This window comes from Lonchura striata, chromosome 5, assembly GCF_050655825.1.
Source record: "Lonchura striata isolate lonStrDom1 chromosome 5, ASM5065582v1, whole genome shotgun sequence".
Lineage (NCBI taxonomy): Eukaryota > Metazoa > Chordata > Aves > Passeriformes > Estrildidae > Lonchura > Lonchura striata.
The window spans coordinates 16413377-16437603 of NC_140707.1; the positions used below are offsets into that span (position 1 = coordinate 16413377).

General features: G+C 41.9%; 1 protein-coding gene across 6 annotated transcripts in view; it reads right to left on the reverse strand.

Annotated features, from left to right (window-relative positions):
- Positions 1–15850, reverse strand: part of USP47 (ubiquitin specific peptidase 47) — a 51920-nt gene extending 36070 nt beyond the window's left edge. For 3 of the 6 annotated variants that reach the window (XM_021544860.4, XM_085579834.1, XM_021544859.4), the window contains exons 1-2: positions 15584–15850; positions 730–789 (exon numbers count right to left, since the gene is read on the reverse strand). In XM_021544860.4, coding sequence (XP_021400535.3) covers positions 730–789; positions 15584–15835 — 312 coding nt within the window. In that variant the 5' untranslated portion in view covers positions 15836–15850. The remainder of the gene's footprint in view (positions 1–729; positions 790–15583) is intronic. The other 3 variants (XM_085579835.1, XM_085579836.1, XM_021544861.4) reach the window with 1 other exon arrangement.
- Positions 15851–24227: the final 8377 nt, after the last annotated feature.

Consider the following 24227-nt stretch of genomic DNA (forward strand, 5'->3'; position numbering starts at 1 on the left):
GGCACACAGTATCCGAGGGATGGAAATACCATTAAGGGAACAAATTACAGATGATTACAGAAGATTTGCAGATTGGGATGCTGGATGTTGCACGTCACACAAATCCTCTCTTTTTTGTTCACAGATGTAATTCTGACAGACTGACTGAACTGGTTTAACTCGGGGTCAGTATAGCAAAGGGTATTACGCTGTCATTCATTCACACTGCCACCACTTCAAGTCATTAGTAGTATATAGATAAAGCAAAAATATCCTCAGCCCAACTCTACTCATGAAGAACATTCACAGACACCAGCTGAAACAGAAGACAACAATGCAACACCTTGTCTGGGGCCACTTTACTACAGAAAAAGTGTGAAAAGCAAGACTGGCCAGTAATAGATCCCTCAGCTATTCTGGAAGGCTGTTATCAAACCAAATCCACAACAGAAATAGAGAAATTAATTTAAACCATTACATAAGCTATATATTAGGAGAGCAAAATAATTCCTTTATTTAATGCAGAGATAAGAGCCAAAGCCTCACACACCAGTGTAAAAGCATATCAACACGTACTCAATTTGAAGCTACCATTAAGACTGAATTTAATATGTACATCATCTTGTATCCAAGAACATGCACAGAGTTTAGTGTCAGTGTCTCATGCTCATGTTTAAATAGAAGCTACAGCATCATGCTGTTACTATGTTTCTTGGTTATCATTTTATGAAGCTGACTTCATCTGTCTACCTGTGAAAACTTCTTCTTCATTTCAGCAAAGATACTCTGTCTGCAACTCCAAAACATATCCTACAGTACATAAAAACAAAATTAACAAGTCATAATGGAAAGTTGTAAATTAACTGTTATTTTATATAAAGTCAGTTTAAGACTATAAAAAATATCATTACTCAGTTTGGAAACACCATTCACAGAATAACTGAAGAAGGAATAGCCTTTTTTAGTATTTAAATTATCATAGGAGCAGTGTTACAGACAATGTCAGTTAAGTTGTAACATACAGACTACATCTCATAAAGAAGTGAATGGATAAGAAAATGTAAATAACAATTCAAGACGTAAGTTCATACTAACACTTTCCTTGATTATCTTTAAAACATGCCACAAACACAAGTAAATATTTTACCTCAAATGGTTCAATGGTAGGATTAGCATATAACCCTGTAATTCAGTTCATTAATGTATTTCTAAATTATGAAGTTGTCCAATTTTATATGAAACTGTTGTTTCACGCCTGAATTATTTCCTGTATGGAAGTTTTATTATTATGAGCCCATTCTGAAGTATGCAGCTGAAGGTAGTAAAGAGATGAAGTTACTGATTTTATTCCTACCACTCTTAAAGAAAGTCTGCCCTGGTATCTCTGTTGTATCACCAAAAATTCAACAGCAAACATTAACTGCACAAAATTGTTTTCTGACTAAACACCAAATTAACCAGTTTATGAATCTCAAGTGGTGCACTTTGTATTTCTCCAGAAAGGAAAAAACAGGAAGTGAGAATGAAGATGCTCATAACATCACTGATCCTCTCCAAATTCCTTCAACTGTGCCCTCAGTAAAGATTATCAAAACAAAAACCACTGACAAGATCTTCACTGACGTGCCCTATTTGCCCCAGCAAATGACCTACAAAAATAGCCCAAATTAGACTACTGCATTTAATTTCCCAGCAGGATGACACATAAGGCAAGACTTTTTTCTTCACATACTGAACTGAAGATCCAGTTTCATGAAGATCCAGTTTGTGTCTAGCAGTTTCCCTTACACACTAGTCTGTAATTTCAGATTTGAGAGATTTCAGATTTAAATCACAATTTAAATGCTTTGCTGTCTACTGGTTTTACCCGCTCTTAGTCAAAAGCCATATACATTTTGTTAAAATGAGCCAACAAACTTGTAATGGAGTTAATGGAGTCCCAGAACCAAAAATCTGAAACTGCTGATTTGTAATATTATTATTGTTGTCAAATACATTGCCCTGTGTCAAGGACTTAATTAAGACTTCCAATTTTCCTCCCAGTCAGGGACTCCAGAGAACCCTGACTTCAGCCTGAATTCCTTCTCCCCAGAGACATGCAAGCTAAGTCTGGTACACACAGGGGCACACGTAATTTTGTAGTACGCTATTTGACTTGGTGCACACAGTGGAGAGTGGAAGGGGAAGACAGGCTCCAGGTATCACCTGCACAGAACTATCTACAGATTGCTTCTTTCATCAAAATATTCCTTTTGATATTATTCTTTGATATTATTTGATATATTTGATCATGTTCTTTTATATCAAGAGCTGTGTTCTCAACTCTTGTTTTTTCAGATAAGGTCTGCTGGAAGATTTTCAAGAGCTACTTCACTACACAAATTCCATGTAAAGATCAAACTAATCAGATTTACAAATTATACTGTTTATATGATGTTCAGAATTCTTAGAAATAATTGAGAGCTTCTCTGACAAGAAAAATCACAAGTCACAGAATCACAAAACCATCTAGGTTGGGAAAGGCTTCCAAGGTCACCAAGTCCAACCATGTCAACTAGACCACAGCACCAAGCGCCTCATCCAGTTCCTTCATGAACACCTCCAGAGACAGAGACTCCACCCTCCCTGGGCAGCCCTTTCCAATGCTTAACAATCCTTTCTGTGAAGCAATTCCTTCTGATGTCCAACCCGAACATCCCCTGATGCAGCTTCAGGCTGTGTCCTCTCATCCTGTCACCAGTAGCCTGGGAGGAGAGGTCAATCCCCACCTCGCCCCAGCCTCCTGTCAGGCAGCTCAGAGAGGGGTCAGGTCTCCCCTGAGCCTCTTTTCTCCAGGCTGAATGCCCCCAGCTCCCTCAACTACTTCTCGCAGGGCTTCTACCCTCCAGAACCTCCCAGCTCCATTGCCCTTCTCAGGACCTGCTCCAGCCCCTCAGTGTCCTTCCAGAACTGAGGGGCCCAGACCAGGACACACCTCCTGAGGCGTGGCCTCAGCAGTGCCCAGAACAGGGGCACAGCCCTGCCCTGGTCCTGCTGGCCACACTATTGCTGATACAGGCCAGGGTGTCATGGGCCTCCTTGGCCACTTTCAGCTGCTGTCAATCAGCACCCCAGGTCCTTTTCCACTGGGCCCATTCCAAGCAGTCTCCCCAAAGCCTGTAGCAAAGCATAGGGTTATGACTCAAGTGCAGGACATGGGACCTGGCCTTGTTGAAATCAAAAGGATGTGTCCATCTCTCAAATGCAGCCTTCTCTACTTTTTAATTAATTGTTCACTCAAACACTCCAAATAATCTTTATAATAACCACTAGTGCAATTCTACATTTTACAAAAAAGCTCCTGTCATCATGCAAACATATTTAAGGTACAATTAAGAAACCAAAGATCTTCTATACAGTTGCTTAATTTTACCCGATACAAGTTACTCTGGCATGTGCCAAGCCAATTACTTATTACACCCACAAAATCAATAGGCAATTAACTACATAGTTCAAGGCCATCAAATTAACATACACAGGCAAATGCACAAACATCTTAATGTCTTTTCCTCATAAGAAGTAAGAGCAACTGCTCAGGTAGCAAGTACATCTATCCAGTACTTGAGAGATGTCCTTGAAGCTCCATGCTCAAAGTTCCATGCTGCTACTTTGCCAAAGTGTGACACAGCGCATCAGTGGCTTACGAAAACAACTTACAGACCCTCAACTGCATAAGCACCTAAAAGGCAAATGCAGACTGTTAATTAAGGCTATAATTCACAAAATCATGCTACAATTATTTTAGCACAGAAGTTTTCTCAGGCTAATATTTTGGTCAACAAATATTTGAAATTGTAATTTCAACTGTTAACTGTAATTTTTTTAAAAAATTGAAACACTGACACTTTCATCCCAAGTCACTCCATCTTACTGAGTGGAAATCCCACAGGATGGGGAGCATCCTCAGCAAGTCTGCTGATGACAATAAACTGTGTGGTGCTATCAACATGTTGCATGGAAAAGATGCCACCCTGAGGGACAGCTTGAGAGGTGGAGCTGTGTGACCCAGATGAAGTTCAACAAAGCAAAGTGCAAGGTCCTACACCCGAGTTGGGAAAATGCCAAACACACCTAGAAGCTGTGCAAAGAAGTGATTGAGAGCAGCCCTGAGGAGAAGGATTTGGGGGTGATGGCTGATGAAAAACTTAGCATGAGTCAGCAGTGCATGCCAGCAGCCCAGAAACATCAAATGGAGTGTGACCAGCAGGTCAGGGGAGGGGAACTTCCCCCTCCACTCTGCCCTTGTGAAACCCCACTCCAAGTGCTGGGGGCATTTCTGGTGCCCACAGCATAAGGAGGACATTGAACTGTTGGAGCAAGTCCAGAAAAGGGACATGAAGTTGATAAGGGGACTCGGGTACCTCCCCTATGAAGACAGGCTGGCAGAGCTGCGGCTGTTCAGCCTGGAGAAGAGAAAGCTGCATGAAGACCTCATAGAAGCAGTATCTGAAGGGCATACAAGGAAGCCAGAGAGCAACTGGTCATCAGGAACTGTAGTGGTAAGACAAGGAGTAATGGGTTCACATTGAAAGGGGAAATGTAGACTAGATATATGGAAGAAATTGTTTACATGAGGGTGGCAAGCCACTGGCACAACTTTACCCAGGGAAGTTGAGGAATGGCCCATCCCTGGAAGTGTTCACAGCCAGGCTAGATGGGGCCCTGAGCAACCAGCTCTAGTGAAAGGTGAACTCACCCACAGCAGAAGGGTGGAACTTGACAATAGTAAAGGTCCCTCCCAACCCACACCACTCTACGGCCCCTTACACTCTTCCATTTCTAGAAAGGTGATGATGATGATAAACCTGCATGTACAAGATTTAAGACTATTAGACCAGATTTAAAAAAGACTCTTTACAATAGGAACATGCAATCAACACACAGGTCTGACCTGGATGGACATTCTAGAGGGCCATGCTACACAAGAATTCACACCCCATGTACCTTTCTAAAACACATTTCATCTTTCTTCATGAAAGACTTGCACCTGCAAGTTGCAGAGCATAAAGCATATTGTTGCATTGAAGCAATTCAAGCTGTATTTCTGTATATACAAAGGCAGCATTGTTATTAATGCCATCTGCAAGACAGACATTTGCTTTGACCATATAGGTTCTGTATTTGTTGAAAATAAAGGAACAATAAAAATAGAGTGTTACTGGATCTCTCACAACAATATTCAAATGTAGAACTGCAGTGGTTTTAACATTGCATTTAGATGTGGCTTGCTATTTTTCAGCCGTGAATCACTGACTTAATTAAAATTAAAATTCTATAGCAGCATTTCATTATTTTAACTCCAGCTTCATTTTTATAAAATTAGTTTCAGAGATTGAAAGCAAAACCTAAAGCTAAGGTCAAACTTCATACAGATTCTACCCAATATTTCCAAATTCCAGGTCAAGAGTTGAATCAATAGATGTTTGAAGTTTTACTGCCAAGTAAATTTAATGGCCCATTGAGACTTGAAAGGATCACCACTAGAGAAGACTCTACACGTCCACACCCCGTAAATAATTCTCACAAATCACGGCAGTACAGAGGAAAGACAAAGAAATCAGTAGCAAGCAGTAGACATCAAACTTAAATTCATCGAATTACTTGGATGATTAAGCCTAAAACAGCAATTCTCAAATCTAATATAGCTTCAGCAACTTCAGACTCCCATATGAAGTGCACATTAAGTGACTACTGCCAGTCACATCCCTGTTGGGTGAACTTTGGGGTGCACATTCCAGGTCTGTGTAAATGGGTGGATGCACATTTCCAGCAATTACAAGGATAAGTGAAATTTGGGATCTTCAGTACCTTTTACTTCTGAAGTATAATCACATAGTTGAAACAAGCTTCTGTTCAGCTGAACCACTGTTAGTGTCTGAATGTTTCTTCCTCTCTCAGCAATGATCAAATACTATCAAATCAGCTCCTTGAGAACCCGCAACCATAATTTAGGAATTTTTCCACCTATTTCAAAAGGGTCAATCTAGATACATGTTGACAGCGCTGCTTCTTGCAAAAAGTGAGAAGATCAAAGATTTTTCAAATAGATAGCAAATAAGGGGAGAACAATGAGCACTGTCAGTGAGCATCAGTCAGTGAGCACTGGGGTACCATTTCCACCATTCCCCTCTTTCTACCCTGTGCTTTTGAACCATGGATTCCAGAGTGTCCTCACAACCCACAAGCGCCTTTACCCCAGCAGAGCTACCCACGCTCCATGTTTTTTCCCAAGCCCAAGGAAGCTCTTTTCAGAGGCCAACTTCCCTGGTACAGCCAGGTAGGAAGGGTCCCTCCCTGGGAGGTGAACACAGGGTGATCAAGGTCCTGGTAATGAAGGAAGCATTGGGCAGATGGTCTCGGACTCACATCTGGCTTTATTTTAGAGGAAAGAAGCACCTTCTTGAAATACAAGTTACTAAACTAATCCTGTCAGAGCACTGAGGTGTTACTCAACACAAATGCTTTGCGGCAGCCCAGAACAGTGCACTTAGAATCCTATTACAAATGCCTGAACCAAAACACTTAAAAAGACATTATTTCAAAGCACACTTGTGGCAAACTGAACACACTTTTTAAAACACAGATCCCACAAGGTCCTAAACAGAGTAATTTTGAGCTGTTAACTTGATTCCAACATTGTGTGTTGGAACGCTTCCTGGAGCAAAAAAAATTCCGAACAACTATTGTTGGTTCTATGTATAAATCACTAATAGGATGGGATTGCTGAGGAACATGTCTTGGGTTGTTTATTTTTCAGCATCAGTCTCATAACATGGTTATGACAATGGGAAGATGCCAGCAGCTCATGTTCCCCAGGAGCAGACAACTCAATGTTATAACTCACTTTAAAAGTTTTTTGACCAATCACACAAAGCAAAAGTGTATTGACAGTAGTTCTATTTAATTACTATAGATACACAGTACACAATGTTTGCTTATTTTGAATACAATACTTGTTTGTAAGTTTTAAAATACAATGTATAGACTTTTATTATTAAACTTAGAATTTTTAATATCTTGTTAGATATACTTTTTTGTAGCTCGGGAAGTTATTCTAGCCAGTTGTTAATACACAGACCATTGTTCTATTTGTACTTACTTTCTACATCTTATATAATTTTTCTGCTGATAAATTGTACAGCTACTGTTAAGCTCTAATAGTAGTTCTGCTGTCTATGAGGCCTGCCTTTTGCAGCTTTCCCAAAACCCTCTGATTTTAAGGATTCCCACAAACAACCTTTAGACACAATCATTTAGTCTTGAATCTGACTGCTTTTAAAGTATCAGGTTTGTGAGTACCTCAATAACATACTTTATCCACACCTTTGAATTCTTCATTGTACTGGGAAGACTTCAGGCAGAATCCAACGTTTTGAAGCTAGTGAAACTAAACAGAGGTCTTCTGTCTCTTTATGTAAGGAAAAAAATTGCTTCACAAAAAGCCTAAAACACATCAAAATTCAAGAATATTTATCCTGACTGACCATTTTCCTAATTATTGGACAAGAGGAGTAACTCCCCCTTCTCTTGGGAAAGGCCTAGAAGAGCTAACAGTGTCACTGCTGTGGCAATGCCATTGCTCCTGCCTGCATGCCACACTGCCTGTGTTTGCCAGCTTCTGTTTTTTAAGGAAGACCAAGGAGCATGCTGCTTAGGAAGGTGGAGAGAAGTTACAGGCAAAGGAAGCTGTATAGAAAAGAGGCTGTTTCAGATCTGAGTGTAAAGGTTATAGTGTAACATAACAATATTACAATTTTTCCCAGAGGGAAGGTGGGCCAGATCCCAGAAGACAGGCAGGCTATACTGACACCCATGCTAAGCCAACCCTACAAACGCTCTCCCTATGGGGCATAAAACGATTCAGGGAGGAAATAAAAAATCAACTCTGTAACAGAGCCTCTGTCATCTTGTTCCCTTTGGAAAATGGGATGTATATTTTACTCTCTTCTCTGCCTTGTGTAGATTATTATTGGCACTTTCTCAGAAATGCTTCCTTAGTAACAAAATTTTAGTTTAAAAAATTGGAAGTGCCACCTCACTGAATCAGCTGCATGCCAGCTGTCAACTGTCACTCTTGGAAAATGAACAGGGGCAAATTATTTTTGTAATACATATACACTTCAAAGTCTACTATTTCCAACTTTCCAAACATATCCAAAAATAACCCTATGGCTCAGAAATAAAGAGTGTGTTATGAGACTAACGTTTCCCTTTGAGAGTCTGCTCCTACTGCTGTGTATTACCAGGTCATTTGTAAAAAACATTAACAAAAGAATACGAACAAAAAAAGTTGGGATGGGGCCAGAAATAAGTATAAGCCTGGAGGTTGTTCCAAAGACTATAGAAAAAGATATAGTGTAAGGGGACACATGCCTGAGGAGAGCTGAACTACAAACCAAAATATCCACATTTCAGTTTTACAGAAGGTGTTTTTCATATTTAAAGTGAGACTTCAAATATGTCTTACTTAGGACATCTGAAGAACCAGTCTTCTTACACCTGTCTCCTTAAGGTCTTTTAAACACAGTAAATTAAAGTGATTCAAGATTAACTACTTCCCTTAAAAAAAGTCAAACAAAGCAGCTGTCAATAACAAAAGTGTGCAAGTATTTCCTGGTCATACCTGCAGATCACACAAGAACAAAGTTTTCTTCAGGCGTAACAAATAACAGTTTAAATATCTATAGCTATCTCTTAACCACTAGACATGGTATTTCACTCTCTTACTTTTAAAGGTTTTAATTTCAGCTGATCCTATTTTCTTTCCTCTGACCCAAAGCTGTTGAACTTGCAAAGGGTTTTGCAACCACATTAAAATAATTGTGAGAATTAAATGTCAATGAAGTTCTGTACATTCACAATCTGCCAGACTCTCTACATTTATTACAGTATAACCTTTACACTCAGATCTGAAACAGCCTCTTTTCTATACAGCTTCCTTTGCCTGTAACTTCTCTCCACCTTCCTAAACAGCATGCTCCTTGGTCTTCCTTAAAAAACAAAACCCATAAAAGCTAAAAATGGAGATATGACAACACCGCTAGACACTTACTATACTTTTATATATTAGTCTATACTTGCAAGATTTTTCCCCTGCTGAGAGTCATAGAAGCAGTGGATGAACTTGCCCTTCATTTCTTCAAGTATGACTTCTATGGAAACATTTTCCTTTGCTGCTCTTATTCTGAAGAAATTTCTGCTGGATTGAATTACAAATGGAACATTAGCATAAAAACAAATTAAGAGTCTGAGCAAAACCAGTACTCAGAAGAGTTTTCTCTTACTGGAGAATTTTGAAATGAAGGTTTACTTCCCTACAAAATCACCAACAGACATGTATGCTAAAAAATTTTAATCCTGTACAGTTCAGACATTTCAAAACAGTTCAAAACATGACTACAGGCATAGTTTGTAATTCTTTAACAACTCTCTAATTTTAAGCTGTCCAGCTGATGTTGGGGAAGGAAAGACAGAAACTGAACAGCAAGGTGTGTTGGCAGGCATTCTGTGTGCAGCTCTCTGGGAATTATGCACAGAATGGAAGCACCTAGGCATAAACTCTGCCTGCTGCCACTGCCACCAAGGGCTCCAGGGAGAACACAGAACTCTGGAGCAATGTCCTCACAGAAAGAACAGGAATGACAATGCATATGTGAGAAAGGACCTCAACAATTTTTCCATATATAACCTGATAAAAGCATTTTATTTACAAAACAAGAGGTACCAAGTAAGAGTTTCTGTATCTGCTGTTTTTTCTTTTCCTTCACTGTTAGTGATCTCAACCCAATACCTACACAAATCAGTGAGCATGGCTGCCTTCCATTCCTTTAGCTCCTGTAGTACACTGCCAAACTTCTTCAGAAAATGCAATTTATGTGTTCAGACACTATTTACTGGGGAAACTTTCACACTGTATCTAACATATTTCTCAGGAAGCTCCAAAACCAGAGCATTCACCACTCCTCAGAAATTCAAGCACACTTGCTTGTGTTACTGAGGCAGCTTTCATCACATGTGCTTATTGAGAAGCTACACCTGAACTGCAGCACAACACCCAGCTCTAAGCTATTCACAGAAATGCCAATCTAAAAATAATCTGTTGCCATTTTTCAGAAGCACCTAAAGCACCCTTGTGATCACAATCTCAACAATTATATTGAATCAAATGATCTGTACCAATTTCACCCCTCAGTATTTTTAGAACATGCACGACATCCTTTTTAGAAATTATTTCATCTGCCAATGCTGTGCAAGAGCATTTGCTCAGTGCAAGCTGATTACATGCCAAGCATGGCAAAAACCAAAGAAAATAAAAATCCCAGCATTTCACAGTGCCTAAAACTGTGGTCAAGTTCATTGTTATTTTATCAGAGCTCCACAAAAAAATTCTGTGACTTACTAGAATTCACAATTATCAGTTCTTTACTAACTAGTGGCATTGTTTAATGAATACTTCACTCAAGAACAGAAAAATAACAAAATGCTAAATGGCAGCCCACCCAAAAGTACACCACATTAAATCTTAAAGGGCAAAGTGTAAAATAGCACCTTTAAATGTTCACAAAGTAATTAAAAACTTTTTCAAACTGAACAAAAAGTCTGAATATGTAACTTGACCACTCTGTTTTCTACAGACGTAACTTTCACCTTTATTTTCTTAGACAAAACCCAACATATTTTCAAACACAACAAAAAGAGTGAAGCTGTGAACATTTATGAACATTTGTACATAACATAGTGCATTACAGTATCAGTTGTAATGTACTGGGGGGGTGGGGGGGGAAGGTTCAGAACAAAACCCTGCCCCTACTCCCATTTAATTCTGACAAGAATGAAGCACGTAATTGAAAGGTAGCACAAATTCAAGGTACTGGTTTATTTCATTAAATCACCACAAATTTTAATGTTATATTGATATCACTACATTCTATCAGAAAATGAGGCAGCACAATAATAATTTTAATCAGAATGTGTGTATTTGTGCAACTAACATTTTAAAGCTATAATACAAAGCTGCATTGATTATATCCACAGGTTTTAAAAAGACCAGAAAATGGCACAAAAAAAAATTAAGGTTTATACTTTTACTACTAATGCTTTTGATTCTGAAATTTTAATCACCAGTGACACACAAAACAGTAATGACATAAAATGGCATTTATTGTTTGTGATGATGTTCAAAATGATTCAAAATGCAGGAAAAAGAAGTAGTATTTAGTTATTTAGCTGTCAGATTATTCTCCCAAGTAATAACTTCCACTAGCAGCATTTACAGTCTGAGGCTCCAGTACCAAGTGTTGCCCATCAGGCAGCTGGTACCTCTTAGGCAGAAACATTTCATCAGATGATCAAGAGGTGCTGATACTTCATTATCCTGATCGTTTTTCTATGCTGCAGATTAAATACCACAATGATAGCAGGGGAAAGTAAATGCTAACTGGGAAGCCCAATAGCTGGAAAAAAATCAGGGAAAGGTCTTGAATTCTACGCTAAGCTTTATTCACCAAACTCAGTAACTACATGAACATCATTCAGAAAGTGTCTGTTCACAATGAACAAATTATTTGGTGGACTTCCATGTGGATTTTCTGTTTGTTTCCTAAATTTGATTTCCAAAATACCTTCTCAGTCTATGAATTACTCAGTTTCTCTAGCTGTCACAAACATTCCTTTATGTTCCCTAAATGGAGCACATGAGAAGGAAAGCAAGAAAAACTGATAAATTATGCAAGCTGTAACCACTTCTAGAATCTTTTGATATATGGGAATGAAAAACAAGGATGTCATCAGCATTGAAAAGAACAGCATCCCTTTACTAAAGAGAATTGCAAAATATCTTAATCAGATTCCTGCTCTTCTAATGAGGAAGTCAGAATGATATCCATCAAGAGACACATTTGATTTGTTCAGTGCAGAAGATTAAAATGGATTTGTTAGTGTAGGGATGAAAAGACATTAGTGAGCTGAGAGAGAAGTCACAACACCTTACTCAATTTAATGGCAGCAAGCATATTCTTATTATTATTCTGACAGGTGTACTTCAGATAGTTCATGATGGAACATGTTGAAAAAGCATCTGCACAGCATTTATTTAACCAGTAGCACAAACACTTCAAAAACCTCATAGCAGAACACACTTCTCATACTTTGACCAATACTCACTAAGTTCTCATACATCTTGATTTTCAAGATAAATCTTTATAAAGTTCACTTATATTACCAGTAAACACACATAGGCATCTTTTCCACCAACTGTGTTGATAATAATATTTTATTATTTTCTATTTGAGATAGATTTACCCCACAATAAGTTTCAAGTCAACCTTTCCTGTAAGAAACACTGAGAGCCATAGAAACCCTTTCCCTTCTGATAGCATCATTTTCTTATTTCCATATTTATCTTACTCATACTATTCACCCTCCCTTCTCACAGTTACTGGGTAAAAATCCACACCTATTAATATAGCAAAATTTGAGCATATTCTATAAAAATTGCTACCAGGGTACAGCAATAAACAGTGTTTTACTCAGTGCCTTCTGTTTACTGGATAAAAAAGGAAATTGAATTTAATCTTTTCATCTTTTAGAAGAAGAAAGCAAAGTAACTGAGGATTCAGAAAAGGAAGGAAGGAAAGGGAACAGAGACCAATTTACACTGAACCCCAGATGCAGTGAACAGGGATTCTCACTGCCCCCACCATAAGGAATTACTGGTCACACTATTACAGGAACAGCTGGGAAAGCATTAGGCAGCAGTAGGGATGCAAGAATGAACTTGCTAAGTACCTGCATAGCCCAGGCAAAAACCTTTATCCAAAATGAAACTCCAACACTGGTTTATTAGAAACTGCTCTAATACATCTTTTCCAAAGGAAAACGAACTTTGTCCCAAAGTTATGAGCAAGAGAAAATAACACCCTGGCTACCTGGACTTCAGAGATGCAGCTGAAGCTATTCAATGTCCAAAAGAAAACTTTTCACAAGAGACTAATGAAAGATGAACCTTTGTATCCATAAAAACAGTACTACTCCTTTCAAAACATAATGAAAAAAATCCTAGCAATTCTACTTTACAAACAGTAACCTGAGCTCCTGTTAACATACAGAAATGTGGATAAAAACACTAACTGAAGACTCATAATCAACTTAATACCCATCCTTCCACTCCACCACACACAGGCTGGTAGTGTTAGGGACACCTCCTATCACTTAACTATGAAGGCATCGCTAACTTGCAGACAAGAACCAAAATTCTTTTCCCATCCATTGCTTTGGATGATTAGTCATTCCCTAAACCAGCCTAAAGCAAACATTACATTTCTTCTCATTCTTTCACACTGGAATGCCAAGGAAAATCTGGTTGTGTGCTCATCCAAAGCAGACGCTGGTTCAGAGCCCAGCTGAAATCTCTAAAGCAGCACCAAGACAGAGAGCTGTACAAGTGATACCACCCAGCCCACCAGGACGGGACAAAACCACCAGTTGTGGGCCTTTATCCATCCCTGGAGAGCACAGCTGAAACTCCAAACGATCTGCTTTGCCTCCAACTGCTCCTAAGGGCACAAAAGGAATTATTATTAGGAGCAGGCTGTTGAGAACTCAAAGAGATTTGGAGAATTATGTTTCCCCATAACTCAGTGTTCTCTGCAATTGGACTATTAATGAATCTCAGAGGGACTTAATGGGAACGCTGCAGTGTAGCATTTGTTAAAACTCCCTGTCACTAAAAAAAAGTGGAAATACTGAAAAACACTGGAAAAGTTGAAGACAAACTTCTGTTACAAAATATATATAGATATAACCAGATAGTCTTAAAACAAATAGTTCATCTGTTTTCTTTCTCAATTTGATTTCATTAATATTCTGTTCAGTTTCATTTACCTTAAAAATGTATAGAGACACAACAAAGAACTTGACAAAACTTGCTGAGAAAAAACAAGTTCTCCCGCTAGCATTATCAATGTACAAAGTTTATAGACTGTTTAAGATACCCATATCTATAATCACATATATTCATCTTCCTTTCCCCATACTTCCCCCCCTACAGATAAAAGTGCATTCAAAAGCCTCCTCCAATGAGTCAGTTAAAAATACACATCTGAATCATAAGTATATTCTGAATACAACTCTAAAGCCAAGGGGGATACTATTAATACATATAGCTAAAGACACAGCCTTGGCTAGCTGCTTTTATTAATATCTTGTCTATGCTACTTAACTACAGCTACTGCCACAATGTTTCTCCTGCCACTATCCATTAGGTGTCTATTTGATTTTAAAATGAGATCTTTTAAGTATATCAGCTACTCTGACTTCTGACCCTGGTTTTATATTTTTGAAGATTTTTGTTAAAAGCTAGTATTTAAGTATCTTAGCTACTACACTACATCTCTTTTTTAAAGTTTCTGGAGATTTCACTTTCCTGTAAAAAGACAAAATGTAGTCCTTTAAACCTTAGTATTTTAAGAAAGGAAACGAGGTAAAGTTACCTTTTTCCTACACATATCCTGTGTTTACATGCAGAACTGCTTGCACAAAAATTTGTTTCCAATATTCAGTGCTGTTATTTGCTTCCCAGATCTGCTCAACAATACCATTTAAGGATCAGCACCTCATTTTACTAAGCTCCACAAAAACGAAGCCCTTGCCTGACAAAGCTTCCTGGAACAACACATGACGGAACAGGTAAACGTAACACTGACATTTAACAAAATGCAACGGGAAGGGTTTGAGTAATTTATGAGAACTGCAAAACTGTCATAAAAAATTGGCAAAACGTGTACCTGCTCAGCAAACAAAGTTTCTGCTGATACTACTTTACCAGTAGCTGTTTCCAAACATTTCATGCCATCACCCGAACTCTTTCCTCTGCACAGTATCGCTCCAACTTGACACGTGTCATTCGCCTATCGCTGCAGGACAGAGGCTTCGCCTTCCTCTTTCACTCGGCCTCTTATCTCTAGCCTATGGCCAAAGCCAAGCCTTTCCCCTTCTCCCTACAGCAGGGGAGAGATGAGGGGCCCAGAATAAAGGAAACGAGCCGCTGCTCGACTCGTTCCCTCCGGCACATACCGCGGGCACTGCCGCCCGTTCTGCCCCGATCCAGGAGCGCGGAGCCGCCGCGCACCCGGCCCCGGCCCATGGGCACAGACCCGCCTGGCAGCCGGGGCCGGCTCCGGGGCACAGACCCGCCTGGCGGCCGGGGCCGGCTCCGGGGCACAGACCCGCCTGGCGGCCGGGGCCGGGCCCCACTCTGCCCTCAGCCGCTGCCGCCGAGCAGGCCCGGCTCCCCGCATGCCTCCACACGGACAGGTGCAGCCCTCGGGCCCTGCGCAGCCCGGCCTCAGCCCCAGCCCCGGCCGCCGCCTCCTCCTCCCCCGGCCAGGCCCTTTACCCGCGCACCGCCATCACCCCGGGCCCGCACAAAGACGGACCCGCGCTCGCCGGGCCGCGCAGGGAGGGAGCAGAGCCGAGCCAGGCCGAGCCGGGCTGGGCCTCCTCCACTCCCTCCTCGGTCAGCGGCAGTGCCCGGCCCTGCCACCCGCGGCCTCCATCTCCGCCTCACCTCTTTGGGGACGAGCTGGTTCTCCTCGCTGGGCACCATGGCCGGTGGCGCGGCGCGGAGCCCGCAGCAGGCTGACCCGAGCGCCGTCGTCAGCAACAGCGGGAGGCGGGGGGACGCCCGCGGCTCATCCTCCCCCTTCTCCTCCTCCTCCTCCTCCTCTTCTTCTTCCTCTTCCACCTCCTCCTCTTCCTCCTCTTCCACCTCCTCCGCTCCCGCGGGCAGCGCCGCGGCCCCGCCCCGCCGCCAATCCATGGCAAAATGGCCGCCGGCGCGGTTCTCGCGAGAGCCGCCCCGCCCCGGGCGGGCCGCGCTCCGCCGCGCTCATGGCCCCCGGCCCGGCCCGGCCCGGCCCTGCTCTGCTCTATTCTGCTCTGCTGCCGCCGTGTGCCCCGGCCGGGCCGCTCGGTGTGCCCCGGACCGAGGGGCGGCGTCGGGCCCGCACCGCGGAGCTTCCGTGGGCGGCCGGGCCCGAGCTGCCCCGCGCACGGGTTATCCATGGCGGCTGCCCCGTCACGTTGTCCTGCCCTGGGGAGCGGCATAGCGCGGCCGGGCCTGCGGCGGAGCAGCGAGTCAATAAATGGAATGGGCGCCGTCTGCGGACGTGTTTGGGGAAAAGGCTGCCCGTGCCGCGGTGGTGGTCGGTCTTGGGGTGGGCTGGATGATCTCAGAGGTGTTTTCTAAGCGAATTGAGACGGCGCAAATGGAGCATTTTGAGGCGAGCGGGGAGGGAGTGCTGCCGCAGGTACGGCTGCGGGCTGGTTAGCGCCCGGCCAGGAGCGCGCTCGGAGCGGGGCTCGGAGCCGGCAGCGTTCAGCGAGCGGGGCTCGGAGCTGGGGCAGCCCCGGGCGTTGAATGAGCGGGGCTCGGAGCTGGGGCAGCCCCGGGTACTGAATGAGCGGGGCTCGGAGCTGGGGCAGCCCCGGGTACTGAATGAGCGGGGCTCGGAGCATCTCTCGGAGGTTGTTAACGCCCGGCCATGAGCGCGCTCGGAGCTCCAAGCCCCGCCACACGGGCTCCGTGCGCTCTCAGCTGTCCCCCATCGCCCTTCCCGGAGTCCCGGGCTCCAGGACACCGGAGGCTGTTCCAGTGTGATTCACTCGCTCCTTCGGTGTTGGTGCGAGGCCGGAGTGGACGCGTAAGCACAGCCTGGTCCCGCTGGCATGTGAGCCCTTAGCCTTGAAGTCATGCGATGAAGTTAATCCAAGGTTAATAGATCCTTTTCAAGGCTGTTTCTGTGGCATTGCTTAGTTGTTGATTTTTTGTTCACAACAAGCTGAACTATATGTTTTGGGTTTTTTTTGTGCCACGCTAAAAACCGAATCACTAGAATTACTAATATGCACACTTGGAAAATGCACACTTAGTTGATGTCTACTTCACTGCGAAATAGTTTGTAAGTGAAAAACATTCTACTTGGCTAATGAACGATGCTGTATGGTAGCTGTACATTTCTGCACAACTGTTTTTCCTATTGTTTTAGTGTCCTCTTGTGGAAAAATGCAGTACTGAGGGTAGTTTTTGGGTTTGGGGTAATTTTTGAAACCCATTGTACTGTAGGCTACTGACGATTTGATGAAGTTGAATGATTTCATCTTCCTTTTCATGTTCAAATTATGTAACTTCTTAGGTTCCTCTCCGCTTTCTAAGCGATAAGTGGCAGCTTTTAGAATCAGGATATGTTGCTTGTGTTTCTATTTGTATAGTATATTAATGCTTTAAAGAAAAGGCTTAAAAATGGTAATTCCTGTAAATAATATCAGTGGTTTTGTTTTTATCTTTCAAGTATGCTGTGGAAATGCTATGTTTCTGGCTTTGTTGTGGTTTGTTTGTTTTTGGTTTTTCTTAAATTTTTGCTCCTTGAATTAAGCACAGAAATCCTTTCATTGGATTAAAGCAGTTTTTAAGTGTATTTCTAACTTGTTTTGCATTATATAACTTAATGGGTTCAAGTTGTTTATCTTACAAAGGTCAGAGGGTTCTTTGGCACAGGAGCTCTTGCCCTGTGGGTTTGAAATATGTTGCACCTGAAAGCGCCTCCTCTTAGACCTTTGAGCTCTATTATGATAAAATCAAGTACTGAGACAGGAGCCTGCGAGTCCCTTGCTGCTAATGTTACTTCATGTTAGCTTGGGGTTTTGTAGAGCTACCCCTCTACAAGAGGAAGAAAAATATCTAAAATAGTGAGGATTTCAACCACAAAGGCAGTATGAAACTAATGAACTAGTATCATTCTGAAAACAGCTGTTTTACTCATGCTTATTGGCTGTGTTGTGCATTAAAAGCTTTGGGATTTAGTTGGGGTTTTATTTTAGAGGGACTTGTGTAAGCATCTAGGTATGAAAAAAGGTGTAACTGCAGAAGAAGTGAAAAATGATGTCAAGATCTGTAGCTACTTGAAGGAGCACAGCTGCCTGGTGATCTCCAGTTGTCCAGCAGTGTCCAAAGATCCAGGAGAGCAGTGAGCAGGTGCTTGAGTTGAAGAGCCAGAACAGAGCCAAGATTCCAGTACAAGAGATGCAACCATTGAAGCAAAATTGTGTGTGACTGACTGGTCTGCTGTAATTTCCCCTCTCCCCCCACTTTGGGGACACACCCCACAAAACCTCTCAGACTTGGAGGATTCTTCCTCTGGGTTGTAAGGAACCCAAATCAGGGACAAGAAGCTTTCAGAGATGTTACTTTGGAAAGTTCTTTTGTCTCTCTAAAATGTTATGTCCTTACAGGTTATTTTTTGCTGCTATTTGTGCATAACAAAGGAAAAAGCTGCACAACTCAATGACTTTATTTGAAATACATTGCTCTATTAGAATAAAGAGGTAGCTAACACAAAGATGTGCCTGCTAGATAAGAATCAGGAGTTGCTTTTTTTAAGAAATACTTTGTTAGAGCCTCCTGTTAGCCTTTAAAACTGTGCAAACATCCAGTGTAGCATGTGTGCATAAAACATCTTTAATGGAGTAATAATCTCTAGTTAATAATTAAATCTCCAGGAGCTTTTGTCATTTGTGGATGCTACAGTATTAAATCTCTTTATGTGAGACTTCTTAAAGAGGAATATTGAGTATTTGAAGGGAATCCTGGCCTTACATAAATGCTAATTTAATATAGCTCAGATTTAACTTGTTATTAGTGTGAAGGAGAAAAACTGATGTCTCAGACTACAACTGATGCTGGATTTGCAGGTAAATTTGTTGGGCTGTTGATTGTCAGACTTGCTGAAAGACACATTAATGAGAGTCACAAGTGCTGAAGTGTGTCACTTTTCAGTCAGTACAATTCTTGTCACATTAATGTATGCAGTGGATTAATGGAAATATAGTTGTGCACTGTCAGTGTACTAAAGTAAATAGCAAACCTCTATTTTGAAGGATGCTGAACTTGTAAATTAGTCTGTAGGAATGGGATACCTGTTTAAAGATGGTGTTCTTATCATTCCTCTTTCTCTGTAAGGAGTCACTGAATCTTGTCCCAAGATTTGACAAATAATTAATAAAGTTTTGAAGAAAGTTCTAAGAATGAAATGGAGTGCTGCCATCTGGCTCTTTCATATGTGCAGTTAGATGCTGTAAAGTGATGTCTTTCCCAAAGTAATGTTAGCCTACCTCTTTGAAATGGAAAGCCTATGGAAAGAGGATTGTGTAGTTTAATGCCATGGATTTGGGATGTCTTCTCTGAAACACCTGGTTTTGATTTTTCTAATAGGCTGGGAGATCCATGTCCTGTTTCAGAAGTAGAGGCAACTTGCTTGGGTTTTTTTGTATTGTCCAACTGCTTGCTTTTTTCTGTATTGTCCTGTTAAAAACACCCAAAAAAAAAAAAACCCTTCCCACCAACCAACTAAAAGAACCCAAAAAATCCCCAAACCCTCAAAAAACCCTAAACCTGAAGTTTGCAGTCCTTGGCAAGTTGCTGACATATTACCCAAATGTCCCAGGCACTGAGTGTTTGCCAGCAGTGGCAGTGCTGATGCAGTATTCACTCAGAGCTCCTCTGCACTGGCAGCACTCTCAGAAAATACACTCAAGGCCTCTTCCCTTTCAATCTTTGGCAATTCCACATCTGATAGGAGATGTGTGAAAGTTCAGGATACCACAGTCCAGTAGGTCATTGCGCTGCTGGTTACTTTGCTGCTTGAGCCTCAAGGAACTTTTCCCCAGTTGAACAGCAAAATCTGGAGTATTTATCTGAAAATCTGCTTGCACCATCCAGTCCTTTCAGTAAGGAAAGTTAAAAAAAAAAAAATCAGTAAATTCAGCTGTTATATGGATGGAGGGGAGAGCTAATAGGGAGAACAAATAGAATTAGTAGAAGTAAAAAGAAAATTATAGAATTTTGCCTCTTTAAATGCCCTTTTTACTAGCTAATAATATCTTTCATTTTAGCTCCTTAAATATGAAACAGATCAATAAAAGGCAAAAGAGAAAAAAAAGGTTTTTGAAAAAAAAACACTGATTATTTTTAATTCTTCCATATCTGTTAAGAGGCTTTTATATTTTAATATTTTAGACTGTTTATGAATGTGTTAAGCACTTGAATCAAGACACTAATTTAAAGATAAAAAATATAAAATTAATTTATATTATATATATTTTAAAACCCCCATATAGACTTTTGTATCTGAAGATGAATATTTTGAAGCAGAATTTTAGAAAGTAAAGAGTTAATTTGAAAGAGTTGAGAATGGTGTGCGAAATTTAAACATTAAATGGGAGATATGCTATGGAAAATGTATTATTTTGCTTTAGAGGGACCAATATTGCAGGTCTTGTGGTTGTAATAGGTAGATAAGCAGACCTCTGAAGTTAAATGTCATGAGATTAAGGAAAAAATTATGTTCAGTGCTAAACATTGTGTTCTGCAGTTCTTAAGCAGTGTTTTCTGCCATAATCTTTATGAATAGACAAGTGCTTTTCTCTCCTCTGACATGGTGTTTCATGCCAAGATCTTTTTGATCAAAACCAGTAGGGGATTATTTTAATTAATAATAAATTAACAGCCTAGATTCATTAACATTTTTGTTAAAGATTATCTTATTATTCTAGTTTTGAGATACTGAGTGTTCAGATACTAGCTTAGGAAGTTAGTTGTCTTTTCCATGATAGCATTAATCTTATGTATGAATTCCCACAAGAGTTTGGAACTCAAATTACAGTTGTAAAGAGAAGTAGAAATAATGCAGAGAGTTTTGCAAGTCCATGTATTCCTTTATTAGCATTGAATTCTTTTACCACCTTGGCTTAAAATTTTCAGCATGGTGTGCTTGCGACTACAGAGCAGTTTCTGGCATTAGGAGCCTAAACAAAACACAGTTCCAAGGTGTTTGACCTCTTGATACACTTGTCAAAACCTTCCTGGTGTCACTGGGGTGAAACATGTCTGGTAGGAGGCCAACTTCCACTTTGTGTGCTGAGAGTTTGGAAAGAGATGTGGGCTGCTGTCAGGTAGAGTTTGTGACTTCCAAGTGGCTCTCACATGGAGTTTGTTGGCTTGGTCACGGGGCAAGGCTGGCGCTGCTGGATCTAGAATACGTGCAGCAGCTTGGAAATCTGCTGGCTTTTTAAATGTGCAGCCTGGTGGAGTGCATGCATCCTTTCTGGAATGTGGGCTCCCATGTTACCCAACCCTCCAAGGCTGGGATCTGGCAGCGGGGTGAGGAGTCTCTGTGCACAGCACGGGAAAGGCTTGCCTGTGGGAAAGCAAGAAGGAAGGAGAGCTGCCTTGAATTCATACCATGACGATAATTAAGTCATTGGCATGGTTCAGTTACTTTAGAGGTTCCAAAAGAGCTCGCTGTGACATAGCCAGTGTATTTAAAAGCACTGAATTAACACTTCCTGCATGTGAGGAATTGCTGTTGCGTAGTCAGCCAGGGAACACAAAGGCAGCAGTAAACAAGAGGTTCTCATGTGCAAAAGTAACAGAGCAGCCTGGATTCAGTGCTCTCAGTATGGACAGTCAAGGTATTTATACTTGCCCTTGGCTCCTGGGGAATTTAATAGTTGCACTAGGGGCTCCCAGTGACCCTTCAGATTACATCTGGTGACGTTTATTATTCCCAGTGAGTGCTAATTATGCTGCTTGCAGCTCTTTGGGCAAGCAGGAAGTGGTTTCCCATCCTCAGCATGCCCGAGCACATAGAGAACATTCCATCCTCCCAGAGCTGCCTTCCTAGGTGGCCTTCCCCTGGATGAAATATGTTTTCTTCACATTTTCTTTGTAAAGCATCATGATAATGAGTGTGCTCACAGCTGCCTGTGCTCCACCCCATCCCCTCACTGAGAAGAGGGAAGAAAAAGCATCTTTTGAATGTCTTAAATCCCTTGGCATGGTGTACCAGGACAGTGGGCGCAGCAGGATCTTGATGTGATCTGCCTTTGGCCTTGGCAGTGCCCAGCAGTACAGACCTGCCACCCGCTTTACTGGGCAGGGCTGGAAAGCAGAAAGGGACTGTCACCATCTCCCCATTTCTGCTTGACACCGCTCTGTGCTCTCAGATAACTTTCTTCCACTGATGATGGGAAGAACTTTGTATTTCGAGGAGTCCTGGGCTGGACCTGGTTATTTCATAGCTGGTTTAGGGCCTCTAAGGGGAGGGGAGGTGCTCTTCATCATTCCTCATGCCAGGGCTCAGAGCATGTCGGAATCTGAGCTATTGATGATTCCCAGATTGTAGGAAGTCTCTGCCTCTCAGCCCTGCTGCCAAAGAAGAAGCCAGAATTGGTCTGTGCTGGTTCCAAGGTTGTTTATTCTGTTTATCTCTAACATGTTCTGCTGCCCTGCCCAGCTCTGTCCTGCAGGGCAGCGTGTGGGGCTCTGCCCTCAGTGGGATGTTACAAACATTAAATACCAGAAACTCCCTGGGCTGGATTTACAATAACGTGCCAATATCTGTCACCTACGTTGGACAGTGTGTCCCCAGCCTGAACCAACAGAAAAATGCCAACACCACAGTGAAACATGGAGGGCATGGAGAAGGAGGAAAAGGACAAGGCACACCCAATTTCCTCCATCTTGTCCCCTTTGGACCCCTTATCTAGAATCCTAAAATTTTACTTTTGCACCTGTGCCACACTTAATTATTACTGATATCAAACACTCAGAGCTAGTAATTCATGCTGTAAGATTGAAAACTCTTCCATGGACAGAGATCACAGCCAGTGTCTCTGGGGGCTCTGTCCAGGGGGGCTCCTGACCCCTGCCAGGGTCCCAGACCTGCCAGGACAGCCAGAGAGAAGCCCTGGATTCCCACAGGAGCAGGCTGTGCTGAGTAGCAGCTTTTAGGCAGTCTGTGCATGGCTGCTGGGAGGCTTGGTCTAAAACCAGCTGCTTGTTTTCATGGTTCTCCATGCTCAACCTTGTCCTTGTTTTGCAATGTGTTGTGTCCTGAACATCTGCAGCCTTCTGGGGCTTTAAGGGCCACTCTGCTGTGGGGGTTGCTGACCTCTTTCTTGCATTAATTACTGTAGCTTTACCTTTGGCAGCAGCAAAGGGAGCTGCTGGAGGTCTTACAGGGCATTTAAAATGTCAGCTGCCAGTCCACAGCAGCTGCCAGCACTGGAGTTCTGGCAGGGGGAATGTTGTCCCAGGACAAACGCAGGGAATGCCAGTGTGGACACAGCATGAGTCAGTCGGGGCAGGGACTTGTGTACAGAGTATCCTGATGTTGGTGAAATGCCCTTTGAAATCTCACAGCAAGTTGGCACTTGTGTTGCTTTGGTCATATCTACGGAAATGCTGCTGGCTCCTGTTGTGGTTTGTATTCAGCCTGGGGTGTGCACTGATAAAGTAATCCCATGGTGCTGTGAGTCTCTCTTCCGTGTGAAAGAGTAGGACAAAGCATGGCTGGTAAGAGTGTTGAGAGAATGTAGTTTCTGAAAGCAATAATTTTTGTCACATGTATCTGAATTTTAATTCTTTTTAATGGGATTTTTCTTTCAAGTGTTTGTAATTTGTCTGTTGATTGTACTGAATTAACATGGGATAAATAATAAAAAAAGTTTTAACTAATGTCCTTGCTTGTCATCCTTGCCTTTGTGACTAGATGTGTCTGGAGAACAGTTTCTTCAACATTTGGATTAGAAGGCATTGCTGTAGAATTTGAAAAGTGTATTTGCTGTTAGTGTGGGAAATAGATTTCTTTCAATATTGTTACTTCTTTGCAATAAATTGTGCTGGCTATTTTAAGTTAGATGCATACCCATTTACCTCTCACCTGTGATTTAAACCAGGCTTCTCAATTGGGCCTGTTGGGTATAAGCACATCTTCCAGAGGTCTCCACATCAGTAGGAACAAGTTCCAGATAATCTGGACTGAATCCAAATCCTTTCCTGAGACTTATGTCTTCAGCATAGTGTTCTTTTCTATGCAGTTGTTAAAGGAAGAGGGCTCCTTGGGGTTTTGGGGGTGGATGGTTACTAATGTAGTGTGCATCCATGGAATGCAGGGGTGCATGAATCAGCAGGGTCTCAATGCCAGACTCAGAGATATAATCATAGGCTGGCTACTGTAGTATTCACCACAGTGCTTTACTTATGGAATTAATCTATGCCATTCCTTGTGCTGGAAATGTGTGCCTTTGCATAGGTGCTAGCTCTGTATTCCTTATGGGAACAAAAGATTTATGTTAAGCAGCCCAGACCAATT